General features: G+C 48.2%; 1 protein-coding gene across 2 annotated transcripts in view; it reads right to left on the bottom strand.

Annotated features, from left to right (window-relative positions):
- Positions 1-4,123: 4,123 nt before the first annotated feature.
- Positions 4,124-12,725, bottom strand: part of STK11 (serine/threonine kinase 11) — a 58,983-nt gene continuing 50,381 nt past the window's right edge. Inside the window, exons 9-10 of one of the 2 annotated variants that reach the window (XM_053372782.1) lie at positions 8,915-9,153; positions 4,124-5,109 (exon numbers count right to left, since the gene is read on the bottom strand). In XM_053372782.1, the coding sequence (XP_053228757.1) occupies positions 8,939-9,153 (215 nt within the window). In that variant the 3' untranslated portion in view covers positions 4,124-5,109; positions 8,915-8,938. The remainder of the gene's footprint in view (positions 5,110-8,914; positions 9,154-12,725) is intronic. The other variant, XM_053372784.1, reaches the window with a different exon arrangement.

Below are 12,725 nucleotides of genomic sequence, written 5' to 3'. Positions count from 1 at the left end.
GCCTCCCAGATGGGACAGAAAAGCCTGCCCGCATGGCCCCGGATCTCTCACCCAAGTTTCTTCCCAATGAACTTTCGTTGGCGTGGAACCGGCTCCAGAAATGCTATTTTATTAAGCTGGTGAGCTGCCTGGGTAGATGGAATTGCCATGGGTTACTGCACCGGTTTGGAGTGGGTTGTGCCATTTTCGGGTACGTGCTTGGCAAAGCGAGGCAGGCAGGTTGCAGTAGAGGCAGCAAGCCCGACTTCTCCTCCGATAGCTCAGGCCTCCGTCTTTCCTCGCGCCGCTGTGTTACTCCTCCGTCGCCGATTCTCTCATTATCTTCAACTTTTCCCGAAACTGTACGCTGTTCCACGCCCCTGCTCTGGCTTTCCTTCCGGCGCCACCATCCCTTGCGCAGAGATACCAAACAGCTTGATCGGAAAAGGGGGGTGTTGGCGCTGCTACTTGAACGCTCCCAAGTTTCTAGCCCTCATGAGAACTGGACAGTGGAATGAGAAATACCCTGGTCTTAGCGTCAGTGGATGACGCAGGGGTGACTGACGTTTGTGTGTGTGTCCCCCACTCCCCAATGTCATTGGACTGCTAGTCTCAGAAGCCAGGAAGTCTAGAGCCATCGGAAAGCCGCCCATTCCCCCCCCCCCGGCTGAGATAGGAGACCAGTGAGTTTGGGGATAAGGCCCAGCGGAAGAAACAGAGGGAGATCAGCCATAGTCCTCACGCACACAGCTACAAAAACGCGCCTGTTCCGACACGTTATTCCGCAATCTGCCCTGTTCTCCAAATTGATGCAAAGGGGGTGCGCGTTCTCTTTTTAATTTTTTAAAAAAATTATTTATCCACATTTGTGGTTGAAGAAAAATAATAATATACAGGTGAAACTCAAAAAATTAGGATATCATGGGAAAGTTCCTTTATTTCACTAATTCAACTTCAAAGGTGAAACTAATTAATCTCAGAAAATTAGAATATTCAATGAAATCAGCTAAACAAGGATTGCAGATAGAGCAGTATTGGACTTCTGAGAAGTAGAAGCATATCTCGCTTTGCATGTCATGAGTTTCACCTTTTAAGTTGAATTACTGAAATAAACGAACTTTCCCACGATATTCTAATTTTTCCAGTTTCACCTATACGAGCAGGCGGTTTTACTGCGCCTTTAATTTTTAAGCAGATTATAAGGTGGCGGCAGCAGGCTTTTCCTTTTAACGTATCGTTGCTACTACGCGGCTACAAGCACATCGCTTGGGGAGGGGGCAAACTGACCCATTCACCCCCCAACACCGCCATGCAGGGAATGTGTGCCAAATCTTTTACGTTTCCTAACTTTTCCCTTTCCATGCTTCAATTCTTTTGCATGTCAACAGAGGGGGGGGGTTCAGGGAGGAGTGGGGTGTGTGCGCGCCTGGTTGGATTGCCCTCCAGTTTTCATTTTTTCCCTTTTCAAAATCAACGTCCAAAGCACTACTTGAAGGGGAGGGGAATTGGGGGGGGGCACAGTCAGAAAAGAAGAGAAACTAATTTTGTAAAAGCGAAAAACGACTGCTGCCAGAGGTGTGGCAGGGCGATCTTTTCTTCCCCCCCTTCTTTTGGAGCTGTGAGAATATATATATATATACATATATTTATTTATTTATTCCAAAGTTCTGGCTTGTTTTGCCACCTTGTTCTTGTCATTGTCGAAACCATCATAATCGTCTAGCTTGGGAGTCCTGCCTTGCAAGGGGGGTTGAACTAGAAGACCCTTCTGTATGTGTCTGGCCATCCCAAGATCACAATTTGTCTTTTTTTTGTCGGCTGGGGGGGGATGCAAAAGCCTGTTTTCCCCCTCCCCGCTTAGTAAAAGCAGCAGACCAAACCACAAACCTCCTTTTTCCCTGCCTTTTTCAATGGAGGGGGAGAGCAAAAAATGAAAATGAAAATACAAGACTTTATTAAAAACAATGTGCCAACGTTTTCCAATGGGTGTGTGTGGTCTTCTTTCCGCCTTAAGTCGTGAACACTGTCACCCCAGAGGTTGTATATAGGGCTTGGCGCTATAACTCCCTAGTGTGGCTTTTTCCAACCAGGTGTCCTCTAGATCAGGGGTAGGTAACCTAAGGCCCGGGGGCCAGATCCGGCCCAATCGCCTTCCAAATCTGGCCCACGGATGGTCTGGGAATCAGCGTGTTTTTACATGAGTAGAATGTATGCTTTTATTTAAAATGCATCTCTGGGTTATTTGTGGGGCATAGGAATTCGTTCATTTTTCTTCTTCTTCAAAATATAGTCTGGCCCCACACATGGTCTGAGGGACAGTTGACCGGCCCCCAAATACCGTATTTTTCGCTCTATAAGACGCACCAGACCATAAGATGCACCTAGTTTTTGGAGGAGGAAAAGAAGAAAAAATATATTCTGAATCTCAGAAGCCAGAACAGCAAGAGGGATCGATGCGCAGCAAAAGCAGCAATCCCTCTTGCTGTTCTGGCTTCTGGGATAGCTGCGCAGCCTGCATTCACTCCATAAGACGCACACACATTTCCCCTTACTTTTTAGGAGGGGAAAAGTGAGTCTTATAGGGCAAAAAATACGGTAATCCAGAAATGCATTTTAAATAAAAGGACACATTCTACTCATGTAAAACCACCAGGCCGGCCCACAAATAACCCAGAGATGCATTTTAAATCAAAGGACACGTTCTACTCATGTAAAAACAGGCTGATTCCCGGACCGTCCGCGGGCCGGATTCAGAAGGCGATTGGGCCCATGGTGCAAGTGCTTGAGTTTTTAATTGTTTTGCTGCCCTTTCCCACAAGTTCCCATCTCTCCTTCAAGGCATAGGCAGGAAGTGACTTTGCAGTGTCAGCCAAACCCACGTTGAGCACAGTAGCCCTTACACTGGCTGGCAGCAGCCTTCCGGCGCTTCTGAAAGGGTCTCCGGCCCTTTTGCGAGACGCCACCCTGGGACTGATCCTGGCAACGTATACATGCAAGATAGGGGTTCCATCGCCAAGGTGGGGCCCTTCCCCAGTCAGTCTAGCCTACCTCACAGGGTTGTTGCGAGAATGAAAAATAGAGGATGCCAGCGGGATAAAAATGCAGTAAAGAAATAGAACTCCTGTAATTTCTCACTGCTGGGACGTGGGTGGCGCTGTGGGTTAAACCACAGAGCCTAGGGCTTGCCGATTGGAAGGTCGGCAGTTCAAATCCCCATGACGGGGTGAGTTCCTGTTGCTCGGTCCCTGCTCCTGCCAACCTAGCAGTTCGAAAGCACCTCAAAGTGCAAGTAGATAAATAGGTCCCGCTCCGGCGGGGAGGTAAACGGCGTTTCCGTGCGCTGCTCTGGTTCGCCAGAAGCGGCTCAGTCCTGCTGGCCACATGACCTGGAAGCTGTACGCCGGCTCCCTCGGCCAATAAAGCGAGATGAGCGCTGCAACCCCAGAGTCAGTCACGACTGGACCTAATGGTCAGGGGTCCTTTTACCTTTTAAAGGAGGAGAAGCATGTACTCCTGGGAGGGGAAAATTGGGCTATACTTGCAAGAAATGGTGACAAATGTGGAGGAGTTAGGGGTCCAGTTGGAGGCAGGAATCTTAACTCCAAATCAGGGAACCGCCCCACGTTCTCCCAGGGAGAGGGACCTAAGTGCTTTGGCTGGGGCTCCCTTAATGGAAAAATCTCGCCTCCTTCCCTCTCTATCTCATAGAGTGTAAGGTGTGTCCCCCAAAGTCCGAGGGGGTCTTTGCCGCACCCCAGAACTGCAATCACCCAAACACTATTATGGAAGACTTGGGCATCTCCCCGTGCCAATACAGTGGTACCTCTGGTTGCGTACTTAACTCATTCCGGAGGTCCGTTCTTAACCTGAAACGGTTCTTAACCTGAAGCACCACTTTAGCTAATGGGGCCCCCTGCTGCCGCCGCGCCGCCGGAGCACAATTTCTGTTCTCATCCTGAAGCAAAGTTCTTAACCTGAAGCACTATTTCTGGGTTAGTATAGTCTGTAACCTGAAGCGCATGTAACCTGAAGCGTATGTAACCCGAGGTACCACTGTATCTAGCTCAATGTTTTTTTCCTCCCAGGCTGGGCTAAATCAGCACCACCACCACCCCAAAAAAAAACAGGCTCAGAAACCCATGGCTCCATTTTGACTTTTATTTTCTTTAAAAAAAAAGAAAAAAAGGAAAGAAAGAAAGAAAAAAGCACTCACTTCCCTTTGCTCCAGCCCTTATAAACAGCATGCAGATTTTTTTATTTTCGTTTTAATAGTGTGGTGATTTTCTGTTGACGTTTTAAATACCGGGTTTTCCCCTCCCCATGACACCCCCTCCCCATTTTCTGAACCTCTCTTCTCTCCCCCCCCCTCAATTTTTGCAGGCCGCGACGTTCCCCTCCCCAGCTCTTCTCATTTATTTCAGATACGGTCACAAATGTGCAAGGAAGTTCTCTAAAGATAACTGCAAATATAAACCGCCCCCCCCCCCAAAAAAAAGAGGGAGGGGGAAGAGAGGGAGGAGGGGGCCGAAAAGAAAGAAAGAAAAAGAAGGGGTAGGGGAGGAAAAAAAATATAATATATAATATATATATTATATAACAGTAGTCTACTACATAAAGTGCGTGTCGATGGCTTTCAAAAATTCTAACACGAGGAGGAGTGGCGGGAGGCGAGATGTGCCAAGTCCTGGAGGGAACTCGCCCCCCCCATCTCAAAAAGCCCCCCCCAACCAGGAGCAGCCCCCTCCCACTTCAAAACACCCCCCCCAAACAAGTCGTGGGAATCCGGACGGCCACACAGACAGGATTTCGGGAGGTGAAGCACAGCCAGGCTTTTTCTTCTTCTCAGTCTAAAAAAAGCAGGATTTGCTGAACCGGCGTCGGGTGTCTTCTTCTTCTGCCCCCCTCCCCAAATAAAGAAGATTGCGTCTTTTATTTTCTTTACAAAAAGGTGTTTCTCTTCCCGTTTCTTGGCTCTCTCTCTTTTTGGATTGCAAGCGGGGGTCTACTGGGGGTCGGCTACCAGGGATGCCGGCCTGGGGGGCGGGCAAGGGAATGGCCGGGGGGGGGAGATGCACAGAGAGCCGAGGAGGGGATACGGCGGCTGCCAAGCGCAGTAATTCGGGGCTCTGGCTGCGAAGAGTTTTAAAAAAAGAAAAGGGAGGGAGAGAGAAAGAGAAATCAAGATGTCAGAAAAAGTTCTGCGATTTGTTGCATGCTGCTCTGTTGTGTCACCCATGTGCAAAAAAAGAGTGCACAATTTAAAACTTTAAAAACCCCACTACAATTATTAACAACATCTGCATACAGCTGTTCATTCAATAAGAATAATTATTATTATTTATTATTTGCACCCCGCCCATCTGGCTGGGTTTCCCCAGCCACTCTGGGCGGCTTCCACAAAGACCAAAAATACACTAAGATGTCGCACGTTAAAAACTTCCCTGAACAGGGCTGCCTTAAGATGTCTTCTGAGTGTCAGGTAGTTGTTTAGCTCTTTGACATCTGATGGGAGGGCGTTCCACAGGGCGGTGGGGGTGGAGATGCTCCTTCAGGGATACAGGGCTGTTTAGGGCTTTAAAGGTCAGCACCAACACTTTGAATCGTGTTCAGAAATGTACTGGGAGCCAATGGAGGTCTTTCAGGACCGGTGTTATATGGTCTTGGTGGCCAGTCCCAGTCCCCAGTCTAGCTGCCTCATTCTGGATTAGTTGTAGTTTCCGGGTCGCCTTCAAAGGTAGCCCCACGTAGAGTGCATTGCAGAAGTCCAAGCAGGAGATAACCAGAGTATGCACCACTCTGGCCAGACAGTCTGCGGGCAGGGAGGGTCTCATCCTGCGTACCAGATGGAGCTGCCCTGGACACAGAACTGACCTGCGCCTCCATGGACAGCTGTGAGTCCAAAATGACTCCCAGGCTGCGCACCTGGTCCTTCAGGGGGCACAGTGACCCCATTCAGGACCAGGGAATCCTCCACACCAGCCCGCCCCCTGTCCCCCCAAAACAGTACTTCTGTCTTGTCAGGATTCAACCTCAATCCATTAGCCACCACCCATCCTCCAACAGCCTCCAGGCACTCACACAGGATAACAACAGGTAACACAATTTTTTTAAACAAGAGAGAGAGAGAGAGCCCCACGCTGGGGAAAAAAGATCCCTGCATTGCACTGGACTAAATGACCGCTTTGGTCCCCTTCCAACCCCCCAGTTCTCAGATTCTGAGAAAAATCGGCAACACTTAATTTAAGACATTCCATCTTTTAACAACAGGCTAAAAGCAGATCAGAGCTTGCGCAGGCTTTTAAAACGTCTGGGTTGGCCCGTCCAAGCAGAATTTTTTTTAGCAAGCACCGGAAAACAGTACATGGCCCGATGTGCGGGGTCTTTAAAGGCAGAAGGCAAAAAGCCTTGGCGAGGCTTAGTGAGGGCAGCTGGCCAGGGCAGAGAGGGGTCTTTCTAGCGTTTTATCATGGCTTTCTGGGCCTGCAGAGGAGATCCTCAGAAAACACACCCTGCTAACTTACAGCAGGTCTACTGGGAGTAAGTTCAAAGCTACCTTGGGCAAGAAGTAAAAATAAAAACCGTGAGCCAGCAGCCTGAAGCGTCTGCAAAGAAGGCAAACGCTTCCAAAGTCTTGGTTTCGCTTCATCCCCCGAATTAAAGCAGAAAACCTGCGTCCAGTTCTGGGGGAAAAGCAAACGCGGCCGAAGGCAAACTGGAACACGGGTTGGGGTGGGCAGTTCAGAGAAGGGGGGGTCGAGATGGAGAAAGGTTTATCCTGGAGGGGAAGAAGAGATGGAAAAACGGCCGGCTGTTTCCAAAAAGGAAAAGAGATTTTCTTCTTTTGCTGCTGCAAAGGACTTGATCGAATGAAGGGCCAGGAGGCTAGATTTCGGCTGAATTATTTGGGGGTTAGCAAAAGCTCGACAGCCACAATTTTGGGGCGGCAAAGCTCACCTCCAAATCTCTTTATCTTGGAGTTTTTTTGGGGGGGACGACGACACCCCCCTCCTGATACAGATTCAGTCTCGCCTGCATAAGATACTCCTTCCATCTTATTTTCCGAAGCTATTCGGAGACTTAGCTGGGAGCGAGGAATGAGGCGAAAGAAGAAGAACCGGAGAGGGAGGGGAGAGAATGGAGAAACCTGGTTGCGAGCCAAGGAGATAAAAGCTTTTGGGGGGGGGGTTGCAAGGAAGAGAAGGCGCCACCAGCTAAGTGCATTACTGCGGCGAGGCCAGGCGGGGGTGGGCAGATCACAGATGAATAATTTTCTCTTCTTTCTTCCTGGGCTGAGCTTATGAATCAGGAGAGCTGGGCGAAAACAGCCGGGGAGGGATTTTGTTATTATTATTTTGTTCGGGCTGGGGAGACATGAGAGAGAGAGGAAGAGGGATTCGGGGTTTTCTGCAGAACTGGGAAAGGGGGGGATATACGTCAAGTCAGATGAAAGCCGGATGCACGAGCTGATTGCGTCTGCCCCCCTCCGCGATCCCTGCTTGCTTAAGCTCAGAGGCACAATACATGCATTAAAAAAATTTTTTACCCGATAATAAATGTTGGAAATGTAAGGAGATTGAAGGTACATTCTTTCACCTTTGGTGGACGTGCCCGAGGATTAAGGCTTTCTGGGAGATGATTTATAATGAAATGAAAAAGGTATTTAAGTATACTTTCGTGAAGAAACCAGAGGCCTTTCTCCTGGGCATAGTCGGCCAATTGGTGCCAAAGAAGGATAGAACTTTTTTTATGTATGCTACAGCAGCAGCAAGAATACTCATTGCAAAGTATTGGAAGACACAAGAATTACCCATCTTGGAAGAATGGCAGATGCAAGTAATCGACTATATGGAAATGGCTGAGATGACTGGCAGAATCCGAGACCAGGGAGAAGTTGGTGGAAAAAGATTGGAGGAAATTTAAAACTTATTTACAGAAGTATTGTAAAATGTATGAATGCTGATGACATTGAATTAAAATGAAGGGGTTCTAGTAATAAGAGATAAAATTTTGAAATTTGGGAGGTAAAATAAATAAGGATAAAGTAGTAGGATACGAATTTGCTGAACTAATTGTTAAAAAGGGATATAAAAAAGGGAGGCATGAGGAAGTCAGGAAAATAAGTTAATTGAAGATGAATAATTGGAAAAGAGTGATTTGTGTTTTTCTTATTCTACTTTTTGAGTGTTGATTGCCTTTTTTTGTTTTCTTGTTAGATGTTTGTATTTTATGTATCGTGAAAGTTTGTATTGTTGTGTTTTATATTTTCTTTGTGTTTTTATTGTTCTACTTTTTTATTGTTAAACTTAATAAAATATTATTTTTTTTAAAAAATTTTTTTTTACAAAAAACCCCGCCTTGGTTAGTACGTCAGAGTCGGAAGCTCCCTCTTAATTTTTTTTTTTGGGGGGGGGGAATTAAAACACCCCAGAAAGGATGCTAGCGAGTCTAGATGGCCCCGAATGCGTGCAGAACACCTTGTGGCAGTGAGTTCCTCTGGTTAACTTCATCTCCACCCCCATCGTTCTGCCTGGACACTGAGGTCCAGCGCTGAGGGCCTTCTGGCGGTTCCCTCGCTATGAGAAACCAAGTTCCAGGGAACCAGGCAGAGGGCCTTCTCGGTGTTGGCACCTGCTGTATTTTAATCTTGTTTTTTAAGCTGTATTTCAATCGTTTTTATATTTGGTGTTCACCGGCCTGAGCCTGGCCTTGGCTGGGGAGGGCGGGGTATAAATAAAATTATTATTATTATTACCATTTTATACGATTCTACGAGTCAAATCACTGAGCCACGTTGTTCAGCGCTGCCGAAAGTGACTGGCAAGGGCTCTCCTGGAGACTAAAGCTGGGACTTTCTGCATGCAAAGCAAGCGCTCTAACCATTGGGCGGCACCACCTTTCCGGAAAAAGAGAGGAAAGCGAAGAGGAAGGCACAGACCTGCGATGGGCGATGCTCCGGCTGTCATTGCTGCTTGCAAGTGGAGAGCTTCCGAATCTTGCTGCTGGTGGAAGACGAGGCTTTGCGCGAAGGGTTGGACGAGGCGCTGGCCCTCCGCTCGGCCTTCGTCTTCCCGCCGAGCTGGGCTGGCTCCGTCCCGTTCATGCAGACCGGCTTGGGGAGGCCCCGGCTGCAGCGGCTCTGCCCGTTCTGCCTCGCTTCCTCGTCAGGCACCTGTCCTGGAAGGCAAACGCACAGGAACACGGAAAAAACACAAAAAAGAGGAGGTACAGGGGAGGTCTGTGCCACGGGGCATGCACAGAGGGCAGACGAGAGTATCTAAACCTCAAACGTGGGAACTTCCTGGGAAATGCTTTATAAGTGAACTGGAGAAAACGCTCAAAATAACTTTTATTTTAAAAAACAAACAAACCAGAAGCGTTTCTTTTAGGGAGAATTGGTATAGAGTAGGCATAGGCAAACTGGGCGTGCCAGATGTTTTGGGACTACAACTCCCATCATCCTTTCGGTAACTCTATACCAGGCCTAGGCAAACTCTGGCCCTCCAGATGTTTTGGGACTACAACTCCCATCGTCCTTTCGGTAACTATAGCTGGCATAGGCAAATTTGGCCCTCCAGATGTTTTGGGACTACAACTCCCATCGTCCTTTCAGTAACTCTATAGCAGGCACAGGCAAACTCTGGCCCGTCCAGATGTTTTGGGACTACAACTCCCATCGTCCTTTCAGTAACTCTATACCAGGCCTAGGCAAACTCTGCCCCTCCAGATGTTTTGGGACTACAACTCCCATCGCCCTTTCGGTAACTCTATACCAGGCCTAGGCAAACTCTGGCCCTCCAGATGTTTTGGGACTACAACTCCCATCATCCTTTCGGTAACTCTATAGCAGGCCTAGGCAAACTCTGGCCCGTCCAGATGTTTTGGGACTACAACTCCCATCATCCCTGACCACTGATCCTGTTAGCTACGGATGATGGGAGTTGTAGTCCCAAAACATCTGGAGAGCCGAGTTTGCCTATGCCTGCTATAGAGTTACCGAAAGATTGAAAGAAAGAAAAAGAAGTGTTTTATGTATGCCAACGGAAAGAAGATTCAGTACCAACCAGGGAGGAATGGCAGACTAAATTAATGGACCATGCCAAAAATTAAGGGATTAACAGGGAACCAAGAGGTGGGGGAACTTTATCAAAGACCAGGGGAAATTCGTGGATTGTCTGAAATGTTACTGTTCATCAGCGGGATCAATTTAAACCGAACAGTTAAAAATTAATGCTAAAAGGAGAACTAGGGAGGAATTAATAACTGAAGTAATGTAGGAGTTGCAGTGTTTTATATATATATATATATATATATATATATATATATATATATATGTATATGTATATATGTATATATATATATGTATATATATGTACACACACACACACACACACACACACACACACAGTGGTACCTCGGGTTAAGTACTTAATTCGTTCCGGAGGTCCGTTCTTAACCTGAAACTGTTCTTAACCTGAAGCACCACTTTAGCTAATGGGGCCTTCGGCTGCTGCCGCGCTGCCGGAGCACGATTTCTGTTCTCATCCTGAAGCAAAGTTCTTAACCTGAAGCACTATTTCTGGGTTAGCGGAGTCTGTAACCTGAAGCGTATGTAAGCCGAAGCGTATGTAACCCGAGGTACCACTGTATATAAGAAACCATAAACGGAGTGCGAGGGGGGAGTCAAAACACACCTATTTGTTGGATTGTGTTTCTGTTAAAATATTTCCGAAACGTTTTGTTCTCAAACTTGGGTTTCCGGCTGGACTACGGCCCCTGGCCGCTGGTCCTACTAGCTGGGGACGATGGGAGTTGTAGTCCGACGACAGGCGGGGACTCAGGTTTGAGAAAACGCTTGATGCCTGAAGTTCACCGTCCTGTCTTCTCAGTGGCCGACCAGATGCCCCGGTGGAGTTGCTGGATCAGGCCCTGTCCTTGCTGCAGTCAACCAGACCCCCCACCCGTGGCAGGTCCTGAGTGCGAATCTCCCCACTCGAGATCCCCAGCAATCTCCTGCAATAGGAGAACTGTGGTGAGCAGCTGTCGTAGACTTTTCCGCATCCCCCCCTCCTAATTCTCTTTTAAAGCCTGCCTCTTACAGGAAGCCTTGCCGTTTCTGAATTATTATTATTATTAATCTCTGGAGGTTTGTATCCTGCCTTGTTCCTCTCCCAAATGGGTTTCGAGGTTGCGTGAGCATTGCTCTGCCCCCAATCCGGTCCCCAAGACGACCCTACAAAGTAGGTTTCGGCTGCGAGAGGCACAGCGAGCGGGAGGATTCGAACTCGTGTCTTCTCCCAGGCAAATCCCAGCGCCGGCACCACAGCTGGGTCTTCTCAACTACCACTGTGATAGGAATTTTATGGTCTTAAATATATGGTAATGTTCATAAGTGTACCAACCAAGCACATACATAGATCAGCACAGGAAGACCAACCTGGAACCATTTTGATTCCCCAAACTGATCAAATGTTTTCTCTGCAAGGTCAAAGTGGAAAAGCCTCCCCATTGTCTTTTCCTTCACAAATTCTGTCTTAAGGGTATGTCTGTGTTTGAATAGGGTGTGAGCCTGTGACCTGGCCCAGGAACTAAGTATTTATCATTACAAAAGACTGGCCAGGCTCCCCAGGCAATCCAATCAAGTAACTGCCAGACAGGAGATAAACAAGGACAGGAGAAAAACAGTATTAAAATTTCTGTGATGTAGGTGGGATATATCTGAGGGGTGGTCTTAGGTTACACCCCTTCTGTGATGTATGAATGATGTTTCTGGGGGTGGTCTTGATCTACAGGGGGGCAATTTCAATAGTCTTTATAAGGCCTTGCAAGCCATTTTTCTGGGTCCCTCATCTCTCCTGCATGTGAGGGGAGCACCCTGTTGCAACAGATCAATAAAGATCAGGCTTATGCTTTGCTTCTCAATATTCTCTGGTTGGCCTGTGTTATCTTCTCCTACCAATAGGGAACCTATGTAAGGACTCTATATGGGCTCTTGGATACCCCATAAGGGAAAAGGGCAATTTTTTGTTTACAACACCGCCCAGCAACGCCATGCCAGGGGGGAAAAAACAAACCACGAAGAGTGCAAGCAATTTGCTTTCCCGCAAGCAAGCGTAAAAAAATATATAAATGAGGCAGAGCGACAATTGCTTAGCTCAGCTACGGGGGCGGGTGGGAGGGAAGGAGGACGTCAATCGTGCCTTCGGCTAACAATGCCCTCTGTGATCGCGTCTGCTGCTCTCGCACTCGCTCCCCCCGCCGCTGCCGGTGCCTCCCGGCAGATCCTGCCAAGGTAATTTTCACGCAGAGGAGCGGTGGCTTTTTCAAGCCGGATGACTCAGTCAGAGCCAGGAGAAGGGGCGACTGCAGATTGCTTTTTTCGCCCAAGGACGCAGATTCCCGTCACAGCACCCACGGAGGCCCCCCGGGGAGACGTAAGTCGCCACCGTAAAGGACTTACGCACGACCCAAAGCGTGTCGTCCTTTCTCCCTGGGGAGCCCCCTCCCCCCAAAAAACAACACACCGTTGCCTAAGACCTTTGCAAAAGGGGTTGCTTCAAAGACCCCTTGCATGGATCCCCAGAGAGGGCCTTTTGCTCACGAGTAGCAGCCCGTTCATCCCCATTTATTTATCTCAATTTGATGTGCTGTATCTTTTTTTGCATGTGTCCTGGCCTTCGGCGGACAGTGGGGGGGAACAGAAGTGCAGCACAATGGTTAGGGTATTGGGCCATGAGCTGGCTGACCAG

This window comes from Podarcis raffonei, chromosome 18 (assembly GCF_027172205.1).
Source record: "Podarcis raffonei isolate rPodRaf1 chromosome 18, rPodRaf1.pri, whole genome shotgun sequence".
NCBI classification, from domain to species: domain Eukaryota; kingdom Metazoa; phylum Chordata; class Lepidosauria; order Squamata; family Lacertidae; genus Podarcis; species Podarcis raffonei.
Note: the sequence above shows the minus strand (reverse complement) of the source record. Positions and strands in the feature narration are given on the sequence as shown.